The sequence below is a fragment of the Drosophila simulans genome, chromosome X (assembly GCF_016746395.2).
Source record: "Drosophila simulans strain w501 chromosome X, Prin_Dsim_3.1, whole genome shotgun sequence".
NCBI lineage: Eukaryota > Metazoa > Arthropoda > Insecta > Diptera > Drosophilidae > Drosophila > Drosophila simulans.
This window is the reverse complement of record NC_052525.2, coordinates 7867435-7883868: the sequence shown is the minus strand read 5'-3', so window position 1 is coordinate 7883868 and position 16434 is coordinate 7867435. Positions and strand designations below refer to the sequence as shown.

At 42.8% G+C, this 16434-nt stretch overlaps 1 protein-coding gene across 1 annotated transcript in view; it reads left to right on the top strand.

The window, feature by feature from the left end:
• LOC6725439 (acetylcholine receptor subunit alpha-like) overlaps positions 1–16434 on the top strand; it is an 88736-nt gene that overhangs the window by 51078 nt on the left and 21224 nt on the right. The window contains exons 4-6 of the mRNA XM_039296715.2: positions 7239–7533; positions 7718–7898; positions 12514–12629. Coding sequence (XP_039152649.1) covers positions 7239–7533; positions 7718–7898; positions 12514–12629 — 592 coding nt within the window. The remainder of the gene's footprint in view (positions 1–7238; positions 7534–7717; positions 7899–12513; positions 12630–16434) is intronic.

The following is a 16434-nucleotide window of genomic DNA, read 5'->3' as shown; positions in this document are numbered from 1 at the left end:
TTCGTTTGCCTTCCAGCCAAGTGAACGAAAGTGGAGGTGGGGGCCAAAGGTTAGTTTAGCACACATACATAAATGCTAAAAATGTTGCATGCTATCCCCGCGTGTCAATGATGCCAAAAACGCACACACACGAAGAAACATTCGCAAAGCAAACAGGGCGTGGCCAACTCCCACCAATTTCGATAAAGCCAAAGAACAGCGGATTTGAGCGTTCGCATACACTTACTACTTTTGCTACTAAATAAAAAGAAGGAATATATATTTAGGGGCAACCATTTTTCGCATTACTTGTAAAAGTTCACTTGCCAAATGCAAATAATTAAATATATTATGATTTTCCCAGAGAGCACATGCCATTTAAAGTGCGCTCGTTAGAAATGCGTTAGCAGCAGTGCCCTTCCACACTCCAGTTTTCCCATTTTCCCGCTTTCCGTTTTGGAGTGTGCGTGTCGGCGACATTTCCTACTTCCTGCTTCCGTTTTCCGCCGCTTTCCCAAGTTCCTTACACCACCGAAATCCGATCTGGCTCCCGCAACTCCGACTACTTTGGATCGTTGTTCCTTTTTATTTTTTTCTGCACTTGGCCATCGTAGGGAAGTCCCGATTCGTTTTGACACATTGCCATTGCCAGATGGCATTAAAGGCTAGCTTGCCGGGGGCTACTGGTAATTCCTGTTCCTTTTTTGACGCATGGCCATAAAAAATGATGATGGGGATCATGCACGTGCTCTACGCTCAATTCATCAGGTTGCAACACCTACAAAACGAATGAAATTCGGTATTTCCAAATGGCTGCATGTATTGGGTGTTTGTGTGTGTGTGTTTGTGTGTGTGGGCTAGTTGATGGGCATCGCCTGACACTTGGCAAAAATATTGCCATTTAAGCTTCGGACGCAGCGTTTACGCCCCTGACAGGACCAGCAAGGATATGACGATGACTGGCGGAGGAAAAGCTTGGAAAAGTGGCGTGAAGAGTGGGCAAGTGAAGAAGCGGAGCAGTGGAGCTGGTGGGGCAACTGGCACAGGGTGTCAGTTAGTGAATGATTGCATTCGTTTGCATTTGATGGCCATGTAATTGGTCATATCACCGAGAATATATCAAACAGGATGCCCCAAATTCCACGCGGAATGCAGGCAAGTGCAGTGGGGCAATGGAAAAGTGGGTAAAGCCATCGGAAAAATGGGTGCAAACAATCCATGCGTCCGCTGGAAATGGATATAAATTCGTTGGACACTTTGCATATAACAAAAAGAATTAACAACCAAACTCTTCATTTTAGTTGAAGTTTAAACTTAAAGCCAAGATAGAAACATTATAAAATGGCTGTGGCTGTACTAAAACGTAACTGAAAAAAACTCCCTCTTTTGGCAAATATTTTAATTAAACTCTGTGCTTGAATTTAAATATAACCATTTATTTTTCCATGACTTTATATGCTTACCAAAAAGCGAGAAGCCTTCTGGAATACGCAAAAGCTCACACATGCGGCTTGGTCAGCACTTTCATTTAGTTTTTTTTTTTCTCCTCAAACCGTTTTATGCTGTGCCATCTTCGTGGGTCACTTGCTCTGGCCCCCCGCAACAAAAAAAAAAAAAACAGAGAGAATGCTATAGTCAAGTTACACGACTATCAGATACCCTAGTTTGAGCTAGTGTGAATGCGAACACGAAATTTCATCATTTTGCTGGGATATCTGGCATAAAATTATGAAAAATAGAGTGGGCGTGGCAGAAGTATATACAGTATATGATCCTGATCAAGAATATATGTATATAGAATCTGATTTATCTAGATCTTATAGTTCCCGAGATCTCGACGTTCATAGGGACAGACGAATATGTCCAGATTGATTCTGATCAAGAATTTATATACTTTAATGGTCAAAAACTTTTCCTTCTGCCTGTTACATACATTTGAACGAATCTAGCATACCCTTTTACTCTACAAGTAATGGGTATAAAAATGTTATAAAAAAAGGGGGCACGACTAACAAAATTATTCATATTATATTTACACAGTGGCTGTCTGCTTCGCTTTGCCCGTTTTTCCTGCGTATTTTCATCTGCAATCTGTTTCTTTCTTTTCGCAATTTTTTGTTGCACGCTTTTATTGGTGGAATATGTGGAACGTGTTCGTGTTGCCCCATGTGCGTGCCACCTGCAAATGCCGCTGGCCAAACGGGTGGAGGGGAAATGGGAAATCACTAGCGATTGCGGGTTAACAAAACGCGGCCAGTTTGTCACCCACATTCGAAATTCCCACATTGGTCATTCACATTGTTTGGCTGCGACCCTTAACCCTCCACAAACCGCCTTTTCTGCGAGCGAATGTTTTATTATTCATACGCCCCGTTGGCCCGCGACTGCAGCTGCACTTTGCAGTTGCCACCAAAAAGTTTGGACTGCTCTCTGCTTTTTTTTTTCGCGGATTTCACCGCAAAGTTCAACCATCCGATAAACACGATCAGATCGGACGTGAATCAGCCCAGTTTATCATTTTTGCGAAGTTGAATCAAAGGAAAACTGACAGCAGCAATAAAATGGAAAAACTTTTCAACATTTTTGATGTCTCGTGCATTTAAGAGGTAGTAAATAATATGTTTTTTTATTTTCTTAAATATATTTAGTGGCTTAAGGAGTAGATTTAGTTTTACAAAGTACATAGTTGCAAACCTGCATCAAGTATACGCCGCGTTGACTTTGGCGCGCTCTCTCTATCTCTCTCTCTCTCCATCTCTCTCCCTCTATCTCTCTAATTATCCAGCTTAACCGACGCCTTTAATTAGCCACTGCCAAAAGGGGCGTGGCAAGGGATGCAGAAGCCTCTGATAACTGGGGGAATTTCGCAAGTGGCTGTCATGGCGGAAAGTTTCCTCGATGTGCCGCAGAGAATTTCGCTCAAATATATTTATATATTCCGCAGGAAAACTCCGTTCGAAGCAGCTGCAATGCCACCCACAATGTTCACCTGTTTTTCCGCTTTTCCTACAATTCTTTTTCAACTTCGCCTCGCTTTTTTCTGCTCCCTTTTTCTATTTCTGGCTTTTCTTTTCTTTTTTTTTTTTGCTTACTCAACTGCAAAAGGCGAATGCAATTTTTGTGTAAACAACGCCATAAATTCCAATGGAACTAAACAACAAAACGTTTGGCATTGGCAGACAAGGCCGCTGGCAAAGACGAGGGGAAAACTGAAGGGGAAAAACGAGGGGGGGGGGGGGCACTGTGGAAAAGCGGAAAAGCAGGGCGGCTTCAATAGCCCAAGAAAGAGCTGAAATTATCATGAAAACGCTGCTTATTCTTTGTTGAAGTTGGTTTTGGTTGAGCGCTGCAAATTTACACGCAATTATTGTGAATGAATGAGCAGCGAAAGGAAATGCCCACTGGAAAATGTATTTTCCTGTTAAATTTAAGCTGCCATTTGTCGGCTTTATTTTCATAGATTTTCCAGCTCGACGAATGGGAACTATAGATGGTTTACCTTTTCCCTAAAGAAACTAACATATCAATTGTATTTATGAATTAATGATTAGGATGTATATTTCCTCTTTTGGTTTGTGTATTATGAAGCTCAATTTACAACACATTAGTTGGTCAACTCATTTAGGGATTTGCTTACAGCCCGACGACTTACAGCTGCGAAACGCACTGTGCTTGTGCTCACTTATTCATTAATATTGTCGCCACAGAAGTTGGGATGTAGGGAACAAAAGGTTCGGGAGTAAACTAATCAGAAGTTCATGGCACATTTGTGTGTGTTGTTGGTGTTGAAACACCAACTGAATGGAGCAGAGCAAACTGGAAATAATTATTTAGGAGCCAGAAATACGGTCGGAAAATGCTGGTCTCTGCTGGAAGTGCGAAAAACAAAGGGGGTGCAAACTCATACTCGTACAGGAAAATTGCATTTGGTCGGTGGCCAACGAGCACTGTGCTTTAATTAGAAGTCGAGGTCAGTGGAGAGAGTCTCCGATTCAGATTACTCCGTTTTGAATTACAAATGCCAAATTCCAAATTCCGAATTTCAAATTTCAAGTTCCAAAAACCGAAGTGCACATAGTTATTCGAAATGAAGTCGAGCCATTCGAATGGAAATTTAATTGCCCTCCGGTCTTATCAATTAACTGCAAGCGAAAGGCCAAATAACAAAGTAACTTCGGTTTTATATTTTAGGACACAAAACACGGCTGGCTAAATACCAAACAAATTTATTTACAAATGTTTTGGCACTGACAAAAAATATATCAAAACTACTTGTTACTTAAAAGTTACATATTAAATTAGTAATAGTAGTGAGAAAACTTTAAACTGTGACAGGTTGGTATTTGTTTTTTTTTAATTTTTTAAATGTATGAATACATTTTGTTTCAAAACAAGCAGCACTTTTCTTTCAGTGCATACATAGTCATGTACACTTGTTTATGTGTCTTCATTTCTGTGTGTGCTTTTGACAATAAACACATTTACAAGTGCGGGGAAAAAACACGCAAAGCAATCATAAAATGTGCTTTTTTGGCTACCTTAATGTGATTGTCATACACACACACATACACACACACACACGCACACAGCGACAGTCGATTAACACCCACACAGGCAAAAGCAGCAATATAAAGCATACGCCGCGTATGACAGGCCCAAGTTGAGCCCAACAAAAGCGGTTGCCGCAAAGGTCCGTTTAACTTAACGTTTCCCACGCGAGCCACAATCCATATGCGACTGGGTGTATGTGTGTGTGTGTGTATGAGTGCGGTACACACACACACACCCATACAGTGGGTGAGTGTACACTCTTGAAAAATTAACTAAGAAACTCGGAAACTCTTTTGGAAACTTTCTTAAAGAGCTAAAATAAATATTTAAATAGCTTAAGGTTTATATTTCCACTATTTTACTAGAAGATTACATTTTGCAGCCATAGCTTCTAAACTATGAATAAATTTCCTTAAAGTTTAGCCCATCTTTTTATGAGTGTACTCGGAATTCCGAATCCAGCAGCCATGTGCTGGCCAAATTACTTGACGCCGTCTAACGGCCTCAAGGCTCGTTTAAGATGTTTAGGCCAACCGCAATAGGTGGCCAAAAGTGAGTAAACCAGATGGTAATGTCACTGGAACTGGCTGTCCCAAAAATGGAATAGGTCAATGCCAGCTAGAAAGGCTTTTCTGTATAAGTTTAATGTTAAAATATCCATTTAAACATTATATTGTTTAGTAAGACAGAAGAATACTTAGTTACACATTAAATACTTCTTAGAAGCTGTATTAAAACTGTTTGCCAAGTATAAAAGTAATAAATTCTGCATTACCGCAGGCAAATTTCTCTCTGCTTGATTTGTGATGTTCGACTGCATTATTTTGCCATTATAATTTTATATTAGCTGACGTTCAATTAAGCCATCACAGATTAAATTGATAATTTATATACGTTTTATTCGTTTGTTTGTCAAGCGAACGAAATTAGGAGCACCTAAACCCTAAATTGGCCACAATGATGCCTGCTGCCTGGCAGCATAACGATTCGGGATTAGCTTTATGCCATTAACATTGTTCGATGCCGATTCCCATTCGGATTCCCCACTCCTCCTTTCCCCATTCCCCCTTTCCCCATTCCGCAAATTCCCGGAAGACATGGAGCATACAGCATTATATATGCTCGCATTATGGTCATTGTGCTGCTGCCCATCGTCGTCGCCTCCCTTCGACAAAGTCAATTAATGTGCGGGACATTAAATTAATGATATACGCCGATAGCCACGCCCTCCGCCCTCCGCCTTGACCATTGTGACCGGCTAATCTGGCTGGGTCGCTCAGCTAATTAGCTTTCCGTTCGGAACCTTGGCTTTGCTTGCCCTTTGGAAAAACGAATGGAGTATATAGTACAATACGTATGGGTGCAAAACATCATGCAGAGCGGATAATGTGGATGGGAAATCTTTTAATTGATTTATTTTCGCTTTGTCTGCGACTTTGGACAACATCTCCATTTCAATCCGCAGCCGGCAACTATTTTAATGCGCTTAGAGCCCCAGAGACAGGCATTTTTATGCCCCCGATGTTATATAGTAATGATAAGCTGATTAGCGCAAGCCTCGCATAATGACATTGGCGACATTTTACAGCTGCCCTATCGCACCCACAGTTACACTCATACTATATACAGAATGAATGTGTATATCCATTTCCATTGCCGGCTGGCTCCCTTTCATTGCGATTCGAAATCAGCTGCAGACTGCTGCCGATCCGAGCCAGACTAAGCCAACCCCGCGGGCGGATGGCTGTCGCCCCCAGGCGAGGATGCCAATCAGGCTCTGCTGCTGATGCTCCTTGCTTTGCATGTCAAGCTACACTGGGAGAAGTTAATGAAAGCTTATTATGCTAACTGATAACAGGGATATAGCAAGGAGTTAGCTAGAAATATATATAGAAGCTGTGCTTCCCGCTTTTCGCCCAGTGCACCGTGGCTGGAGTTAGTGGAGCGGAGCGGAGGAGGAGCAGCAACAATGGAGGCCAACGCTTGACTGAGCCATTGGCCACCCGCCTCGCTGAACGCTGTCGCTTGGCGAGTCCCTCTGCCCGCCCCCGACCTCTGACCCAGATCCTGTTGTCCTGCCAGCGCATTGGCCATTTGCTCTTTGCTGGTGGTGGTGCCACGTTGTTGCTGTTGTTGCTGGTGTCGCTGGCATTGACGGCGCATTAACTCATTTCCTGCATCATTAAGGGGCACCTGCAATTTTCGCACATTTACGCCACAGACGTGGCCAGGATGTAGGCAGATCCCCCCCAGCGCTCCCTTAATCAATTTAGACGCAGGACTCCACTTAGCTGCGCTTTGACTGACAGAGAAGCTGCGAAATGATATCGCGGATGATTTTGGTAGAAATACTTGTACAATTTCCAGCTATAACTACAAGCAGGATATAATATATTAATTCTAAGAAAAATATTACGCATACGACACGTTGGCCCCATATATATATATATTATTATTGCATTCACACACAAAATAGGTGTGGAAATCGAGAATGTTTAATAAGCTAGAATAGTTGAAATAGCCCTGGGTGATTTGATTTGAGTTCGAATCGGAAAAGTTTCCACTCCGGAAACACTCACCACCATCTATGTATGTACATACATACTTATATACGCACACACAGCTCCTCGACCATTTGATGACCCACTTTGATGGCACTTATCCTTATCCGCCTCTTATCCTTTTGCTTCCACTTTTTTTATCCGCAGGCAGCACAGCGAATCCGGATGCGAAACGATTGTACGACGATTTGCTGAGCAACTACAACAAACTGGTACGACCGGTGGTCAATGTGACGGACGCGCTCACCGTTCGCATCAAGCTGAAGCTATCGCAACTGATCGATGTCAACCTAAAGAACCAGATCATGACCACCAACCTGTGGGTGGAGCAGTCCTGGTACGACTACAAGCTCAAGTGGGAGCCCAAGGAGTACGGCGGCGTCGAGATGCTCCACGTGCCCTCCGATCACATCTGGCGTCCGGACATCGTCCTCTACAACAAGTGAGTTGCTCATCAGGGGTTATAACTAGCTTCACTTGCTTTAGAACACCTAAACCTTCATGAATTCTATGACATGTTTAATTTTTAATAATATTTATTAACCGCCAAAGGGTTTTGTTAACTTGTTATTAATTCACTTAACATGTTATGTAGCCAATGTATTATAAACTGATGAACTTTTCAGCGCCGACGGCAACTTCGAGGTGACGCTGGCCACCAAGGCCACGTTGAATTACACAGGACGCGTCGAGTGGCGACCGCCGGCTATTTACAAGAGCTCCTGCGAAATCGACGTGGAGTACTTTCCCTTCGACGAGCAGACCTGCGTCATGAAGTTCGGCAGCTGGACATACGATGGATTTCAGGTGGGCACAACTAGTATCCATATATGCTATAATAAGTTTTGGTGAGCTGATGCTTTAAACAGCTGAGTTTTGCAATTTTATACCAGGTAGTTCGTTACTTTAACCAGGTATAACTTGAGCTTAGCAACTTTATGTTCACCGCGAACCCATTTCGTTGGCTACGAAGATTTCAATTTCGCATTTGGAAACAAATCTTTGATGTCCCTTTTATGTGCACCGCAAATTTGGCTGGCGGCTCCTTGACACAGAGAGAGAGAGAGAGAGAGAGATAGAGGGAGATCCTTGCGCATCCTTTTTGCATCCCCGCACACGTGATCCAATTTAAACCACACACAAATGAAAGTTTTGTCGGCCGTCTGGCCTTTGGCTAATTGGTTTATAAATCTGTGGCAAGTGTTCGAGTCGCAGCAGGACATATATCAGGCAGATATACATACATATGTATGTATGTATGTATGTGTGTTGCCATTAAAGGTTGTGCCAGTGGGCCAAAAAGCTCCTTATCTCAACCCATTTCCCAGTCCACATTTCCCATTCCCCGGCGACTATCTCATTTACACATTTACAAATTGCTCACCTGGCGCTCCTTTTTGGGCGTCTCTGAGCCCGGTTTAGTGGTCATAAACCGGAATACGGTCATAATTCCTTTTTGGAATACTGGCATGGAATTTCTCACGTTTTATGGTCACAAAACACAGCGGCAACAAAGAAGGAGACGGCTGCCAGGCAAATGGGTTTGGAATAGACCGACAAACAGACAGACAGATAGACAGTCGACCACAGGGAAGCTTCATAAAAACGTCTCCAGTGGTTTTGGCCAGCGGGTTGAGGACGCAAATACCAAGGACGAGAATGAACTGGGTAACTGGAATCCAGGGCACAGGACACCGAACGCAGGACACTAAGGCAGCTTGACACCTGCCCGGCAAATCGGCAAATGTCGGCGACTGGCGGTCGCAGGCCGCGTTACCTCGTAAAATTCCCTGCACCACACAAAAATGCAAGACTAGGCAGGCGTACACTGGGAAAAATAAAATCAAGAAATTAATTTTTGAGCTAATGAAAGCCAAAGGTGGCACAAAAATCCAAAGAGAGACTCCAAATCAGTTGTGAAAGTGCTCTAAACTAACGAATTAATGATAATTATGAATAGAGCATTTTCTTCATATTTTCAACAGCAATTTGAATAGATTTTCTCCGTGTGTAGATTTAGGAACGTTTGGAGAGCCCCGATGGATGCTTTGCGGCTTCGTCCTGCGGTTGGGACCTTGCCAGCTAATAATGAACTGGCATTAGGTGGGGCATCTAAGCCAAGCGGCTCCATTCTCTTAGGCCTCCATTGAGGCGGAAAAAAGTCGGGTAAAGGGTTAACCACATGCATCTACTGAGCTGCATTAGCCAGGCCATAAAAACGGCGAACAGGTTTAAAAAATTATGGTGTTTCCGTTGGCAGAATGAAACCAAAGTAGCGCTGATTAGAATAGTAGCTGATTGTAAGAGTAGAACTTTAAAATGTTAATCCCCATATTAACAACAGATGCCAAATAATTGTTAAATCAATTTAAAGCTTAGCCAACTGAAATCAAATTAGGCTGGGCGCCTTATAAATTCGAGTGAATTATGCATAAATTCAGCAGCGCACACAGCCCATGGTTATTATCTCGGAAAATATCAACAATTTAATGGCGCACATTAAGGTCTACTTAAAGTGAAAAGTGCCGGGGGAAAATGGAATTTGTGTATTTTGTTTCAATCACTCAATTAGCAGAGCAGTTAAATTGTATCTATGTGTGTGTTATTAGCCTGACTTGCTGCCTTTGTTTAATTGTCGGCACAATTAGCAGAATGTATCTACTTTCTCTTGAGAGCGTACACATACATATGCATGCATTAACACCTGCTCACCGACACACACACGCACACACACACAAGCGCACTTAGTACAAAGAACACACACAGACAGCTGACTAATTTGGTAAAAAGCTAAATGCTCATTTACTATTAAAAAGGAAAGGCGCTAACAAGCATTTGACACGACACGAAAAGGGGGGCGGGGACAGGAAAGTTGATGCGGCCGAACATTGTCTCAAATGATGATTACACTGAAAAAAATAGAAAAAAATATATTTAAAGGAATTTCATATACGTAAAGAAGCCTAAAATGTAAATGCTTAAATTGTAAATGCTTACCTATGTCGCTATTGAAATTAATTTAAAATTGGTCTTATTTTTGTTGCAATAAATTTGCATATTCATAAGAATATTTGTCAGATTTTTAAATTACTTAAAGTGCATTTTTTTAAACTATTATTTAGTCAAGTTACCAGTTTTGCTTCCCCGATTAATTGAAGTGTGCTTACATTGTGCGATGTAAACGCTGGCATGTTGTGTTCAACTTCACGCATAAATCAACCGCAAAATGAGCGATATCCTACATAGTAGCTGCAAATTATTTATGAAGACTCCAAGCGAATGGCATCCATTCGTTCGCAGTTTCTCCAGATGCCAGTGTGGCATCAGTCTGCCCGACAGCGGAAATATTTCATTAAATCATCACTTCCTTATAGTGAAATTTCCGCTATCACTTAAAATAACAATTTCCGCACTGGCAATTCCACCAGCAGCCATTGCACCTGGCCAAAGCCAGGACCTGCTCCGCATCCGCATCCGAGTCTTTATCCTTGTCCGCATCCTCGTCCTGGGGAAGCCACATCCTGTGTGGATTATTCTCCCTTCTGGCCCAATCGGCGGCACAGCTGCATCTTCGCAGCCTTTTTTTCATTCATGTTCAGCCAGCGTCGATTTCCTAATTTCGTGTCAATGAGCCAAACTTGAACGGTGAAAACTCGTTTGGGAAAATCGAGTTGGGAAATCCTGAAGGCTCTGCGCAGCCGAACAAAAGGCAAGGGCAAGTTCATAGGCTCAATTTTCACACTTGATTTAGCACAGGAAACACACATGAATAAGACACTTGTAAAATTTGAGAACCTTTACTTTTTGTTACTTAAAAATATGTGATAGTTAAAAAATCATTGCCTTCTTTGGCAATAAATTGGATAGAATATACCTGCTTATACATAGTTTCTTTTAAAGCTTACACGTTTATTTTTTAAGTGCATGACTGAACTTAGCTGAAAGAGAGAGTGAGTAGCTGGCATAGAGACGTGAAATCGTATTAACGTCACTTTTCAAATTTCACGCTTTTCCAAAAACGCAACCCCACCGCCCTCAATGTCAACTGGCACCTGCAACAGCCATGCCACCGCCCACCGCCCACTTTGCCACTCCCCCTTTACCTTGCCACCTGCTTGGCTACTTTAGCACCACCCCAAACCCCTCCTCCCACTCAACCTTTTGGAGGCCATGGAAAATCGTTGAGGCGTAAATTGGCAGACAAAATGCTTTAGGAAATTCAGTCGAAGAAAGGAAGGAATTAAAAATTGCTGATGGAACGAATGCACTTCCGGGTTAATATTCAAACAGCAAGTGCACACAAAAAAGCTGAGCTAGCTTGGCAAAAACTAGATAATGCAGTTGTGGAAGAGCTTTATTTGCGACCTGGCCAAAAAGAAGAAAAAAAGGTCAGTGTTGAGCAGGGAAATGAAAAGCAAGTTAAGCTAAAGGGATCATTCTTAAATACGTGCTATCAAGAACAAATCGGTATCAAATTTATCATTTATTACTAAAGGTCCTTTAATTTGTATACAAAAAATGTGTTGTATTAAGTTGGCTTAACTTCAGGAACCCAAATATTTAGCACATCTGGATGGAATCAAGTGAAACTCCAGGCGAAGATTGGAAAGCCACGAATCAAGTTCGATAGAGTGTTGCAATCGCATGTCAAATACTTTATCCGGAACTATTCGACCTCGGACATGCGAAGGAATGCTGCCAATGCACCTTCCTTTTGGCCAGCTGAATAGGTGGATAGCTGGATGGGTAGATAGGTGGCCAGGTGGCCAGATGGGCAGTGGATGGTGAGTTGGCCAGGTCCTGTTCATGTCCATGTCCTGTCAGCTGCAGTCGTGCCGAACTAAGCAAAACTGAGCACTGAAACTGAAGTGCAGCCTTCGCATGTTTGTCCATTTCGGTATCGATGGTGTCTTCTGGAGCATTTTCTCTCCACCTGGCCACCTGGCCACCCGCTCAGCTCCTGGCAGCACTTGGATCCTGCTTGCCAATCTCCCAGTTTTCGGGCTGCCCTGTTTCCCAGCTTCCCAGTTTCGAGAATGCTGCCACTGAGTTTGACAGTCAAATCGGAATGGCAGCCAGGACGCGTCAGGATATCCGGGGATGGGAAAAACGGGGTCGAAACAGAGACATCTGGCAGAGAGTGCAGTCCAATTATGTTCGCTGTCAGCGCAACGCAGTATTTGTCTAATCACGGCGAACTGCGAGAAAACTCAAGGAAGCCATTGCAATTTGGCCACATATACGAGTCGATTGTTATTAATTGGTATATATGTTTATATTTTTATTTATAAGACAACTTCTTTTATTTAAGTAACCACTTACTTTCGCATCATAACTCCCAAGTAACTCAAGCTAAGCCGCAGGATTTTGCAGTGCACCACAATGGCAGCTGGAAAACTAACCACTCTGCATCCACTTTCAGGTGGATCTGCGGCACATCGACGAGCTGAACGGCACCAATGTCGTGGAGGTGGGCGTGGATCTGTCCGAGTTCTACACGTCCGTCGAATGGGATATCCTCGAAGTTCCTGCAGTGCGGTAAGTGCCAGCCATTCAGTTCGCCAAGCAACCGCCCAATTGAAACCATTACAACCAACCGTTCCGGTGGCCCACTATCCAGTGGTCCATCCAACCACCCACCCACCCAACCAACCAACCACCCACCCATCCACCCACCGAGAAAGCAACAGCAACAACAATTATTTTTGGCAGAAACTCCTTTGGCAAGTTCCTTGGAAGCTTTGGACGCTGTCACAAAACACAAACACAAATCTTTCAGGATGTCAGAACGCACACACACACACACACACACTTACAAACACACACTAACGCAGGTCAAGGATGCAAGTGAGAGAGACAGACATAGAACGGTAGAAAGAGACGGCGAGAAACGGGGCCTGACCTGAGTTGAGTTGTCGATGCCGATGATGATCTTTTGGGCATGAACGTGGGCGTGGTCCCTATTTACACTTTACACCTCCCTCTTCTTCGCCCACCCTCGATATTTTTCCTTGAAGTTTTTAAATTAAAAAACTTTGCCAAAAGGAACTGCCAAAGGAATACAAAAAAAAAAAAAACAAAAAACAACCAAAACGACACAAAATTATACATATAAATAAATAGAGGGTCCTGTTTCTTATGTTTCTTCATTCTGGACGTCTGGTCAGGCATATGTGTTGTGCGTACAGCAGCGGCTAGAAAAATAGGTCTGCTACTAGCTTTCAAGTGTATATAACACGGTATAAAATTCTTTAAGCTGTATTTGCTATTTTATGACACTTTTAAAAACAGTACAGCTGCTTAAAAATATTTAACCCATTTTTTAATTAACTCTGTAATTCTCCACTTTTTAAGCCTTATTTATAGAATTTTTAACCTCACTTCCTACAAATGTGTGACTTTCGTTGTGCCAGAGAAAGTGAAAGCTGCTCGGGGGTCGTTTGCTTAATTGCCACGCCCCCTTTTGTGGAAAGAGGGCAACAGCACGTTTGTGTGCACACCCACCTTGGGAGCAAGCGAGAGGGGCGATAGGGAATGTGTGTGAGAGTGAGCAGCGTTTTCGGGTTGGTAAGAAGTTGCTCCAACAGAAGCTCGTCTTTAATGCATTAAGCCCCAGACAAAAGGCAACAAGGAATTTTTGTTTCACTTAGCGCAACTTTGTTCGGAATCCTTGCGATTGTTGGAGTTGAGGAGTTGAGCAGGTGAACTTGTGGGCGGGCGGTCATGGGTTAAAAGCAGAAGGAGTTGCACAAAATGGGGGGCGGGGCACTACTGTTGAGTGCTATTAATTAGTTGATGACACGTGCTAGATGAAGTGAGAAAATTCAGTTTTCATTAGGCTAATATGGCTTGGATTTTTACTTTGATCTCTGTTCAGAGTTGCTCTGAAACTTACTGCAATCTTCCACCGATTTTTCGATATCACTTTTTTCCAATTTAAAGCTTTATCAACTTTATGGTATTATTGCAAATAACTCTTTGTTTCACATTTCTGTTTCAATTGCCTTTCTGGTTTATTGCCCAAAACTTGGAGGCAACAAAAGTTGAGTCAGTTGATTTTTCAGTCAGTTTTTTTTCACAAGCTGTATAAAATATAATAAGGAAGAAATTTCCTTTTTTTGCAGCATTTACTGTTGTTACTTTTGTTTCTCGTTTTTTTTTTTCGCCATCGGCACGCGTGGAAGCCACAAACAAGTCGCGACTCCAGTCTCCAAAAGTCATTTTATTTTTATATGAGTATTACGAGCCAGGGGATAAATGGTTGGATTTTTTCCATTTTTTTTATTTTATTTTTTCTTTATTTTTGGGTGGGTTGAGTGGGTTTTCCCGGCAAAAGGTGGTGAGGTGGAAAAGCGTCGAGATTGTCCGTGAATGTCGTGAAAGTGTTGTTTATGTATCCAGCACCCAGTTCACCTAAAGCGAACCAAAAATGGAGGACAAAAAGCAGTAAACTCTTCAGGTGTATGAGTTTTTTTTTGCTTTTTTTTTTGCGTGCTGAAAGGGAGAAATGGGAGAAAGGTAGAAAAGAGAAAGTAAAATGGCTGCGAGGCAATAATTTCCTTGAACTATTTTGAAGTTGCGTGTGGGGCAAGAAATAGTCAATAAATCAGTGGCAAGAGTTTTGCTTCGCTTTCTCCATTTCTTTTCGCTCACCTATACACACAAACTTGGCTCTGTTATACATATATACATATATGTATGTATAAGTGAGAATTACATTTATTTTAAGTAATAATATTTACCAGTGCGCGAACAAAGGCAATTATGTCGAGAACTCTTACGTTTTGATGGCACCTATAAATGATTCGAGTGGCAAAAACTCAAACAGCTGAATTCGTTTGCCCTTTGACCTCCAGCCCCGCCCACTTGGCCACGCCCAACCCATCCAGCATATTTCATATCTCATAAGCGGCACGTGACAGACGGAAATGACGAGCCTCAACTACAGTGAGCAGTAAATAAGTGAAACGGGGCAGGAACAAAAATGTGATACCCTAGAAAATTAGCTCATTTGTTTGAGTTTAAGTACTTTCGTTATATATTAATAGTTCAGAATACCTGATACCATAGCCGCCGTTTGTAAAACTGCTAACAAAGTTATAATACCCTGGAGGCCAGGGTATCAACGGCATGCTAAGACCTTTCGCCAGCCGAGAGCTGTAAACCACTGAAAACGGGGCTCAAGTCATTGACGGGAATTAAAAAGTTGACAGCGCCAGTCACGTGTGTGTGTGTGTGTGTGTTTGGGCCTGTGCATAAGTGTGAGTGTGTGTGTTTTCTATGTGATTGTGCACGAGTGTGAGTGCTGGCTGCTTGGTTTATTTGGCGTGGCATTGGCAGTAAATTATGCCACAAGTGCGTGACACACTCACAAAAGCGGCCGCCGGCTGCGAAGTCTCTAAACCTGCTTCGCCCACAGCCACCCACAATTTGGCCACCTAACCAATGGCCTTCCGAGCCACCAAAGTCACCCACCCAACAATACCACCACGCAATAAGCCCCCTTCCCCCCTTTTGGCTTACTCCCTTGGCAGCTTTTATTGTCTGCAGGCAGCCGCTGCTGCGCCTAAAATGCTGCAACACAATTCACAGCACGTAGAGCAATTTTCCCATGAAGCCAGGACCTCATCCTCCAGCTCCTCCCACTCCTCCTGCGCCAGCTCCTTTCCAAAAACTTGTGCAGAGCCTCCGACAGGATTCAGTTTTAATGCGCATCGACAGTTAAATTAACTGAGGGGCGCAGAAGGGGCGTGGCAGGCCGCAGCACGTACAGGTGGGAAAATTTGGATGGTTTTGCGGATGGAGTTCGGTTTCCACACACATAGACCATGGACCATGGACCAAGTGGAGGAGTAGCGGCAGACAATCAGGCATTGATTGACAGGCGGACAGGTGGGCAAAGGGGTCAGAAATCGAAGGTCAGGGCAATCACGGAGCCATAAAATTAACCCTACTTATGCCCGTTCAAACCCTTTTCTTCAGATCCGATACGGAAAATAATGACATTTGCAGTTTATAGTTTGGAACGGGGGTAAAAACATTAGAAGATTGGGAAATGCGTATGCTACTTTCTTTCATCTATGCAATATAAATAAGAGTAATACCTATTTCTATACTATTATATAACTAAAAGATTGAGTATCTTGCAATTAACTCATTGTCCCCAAAATCTTAAAGCTTCTCTCCATAATAAACTCATTGTTTGCCGCATTTCGGCGACTTGCCTTCATCTTTGCTTTTGATCCGCTTATTGAGTTGTCTTTCCCTCTCGCATTCTAATTCCCATTCTAATTCCCATTCCCCTGGGAGCTGTATTTTGTTTAATTGCCGCAATGGGTCTTAC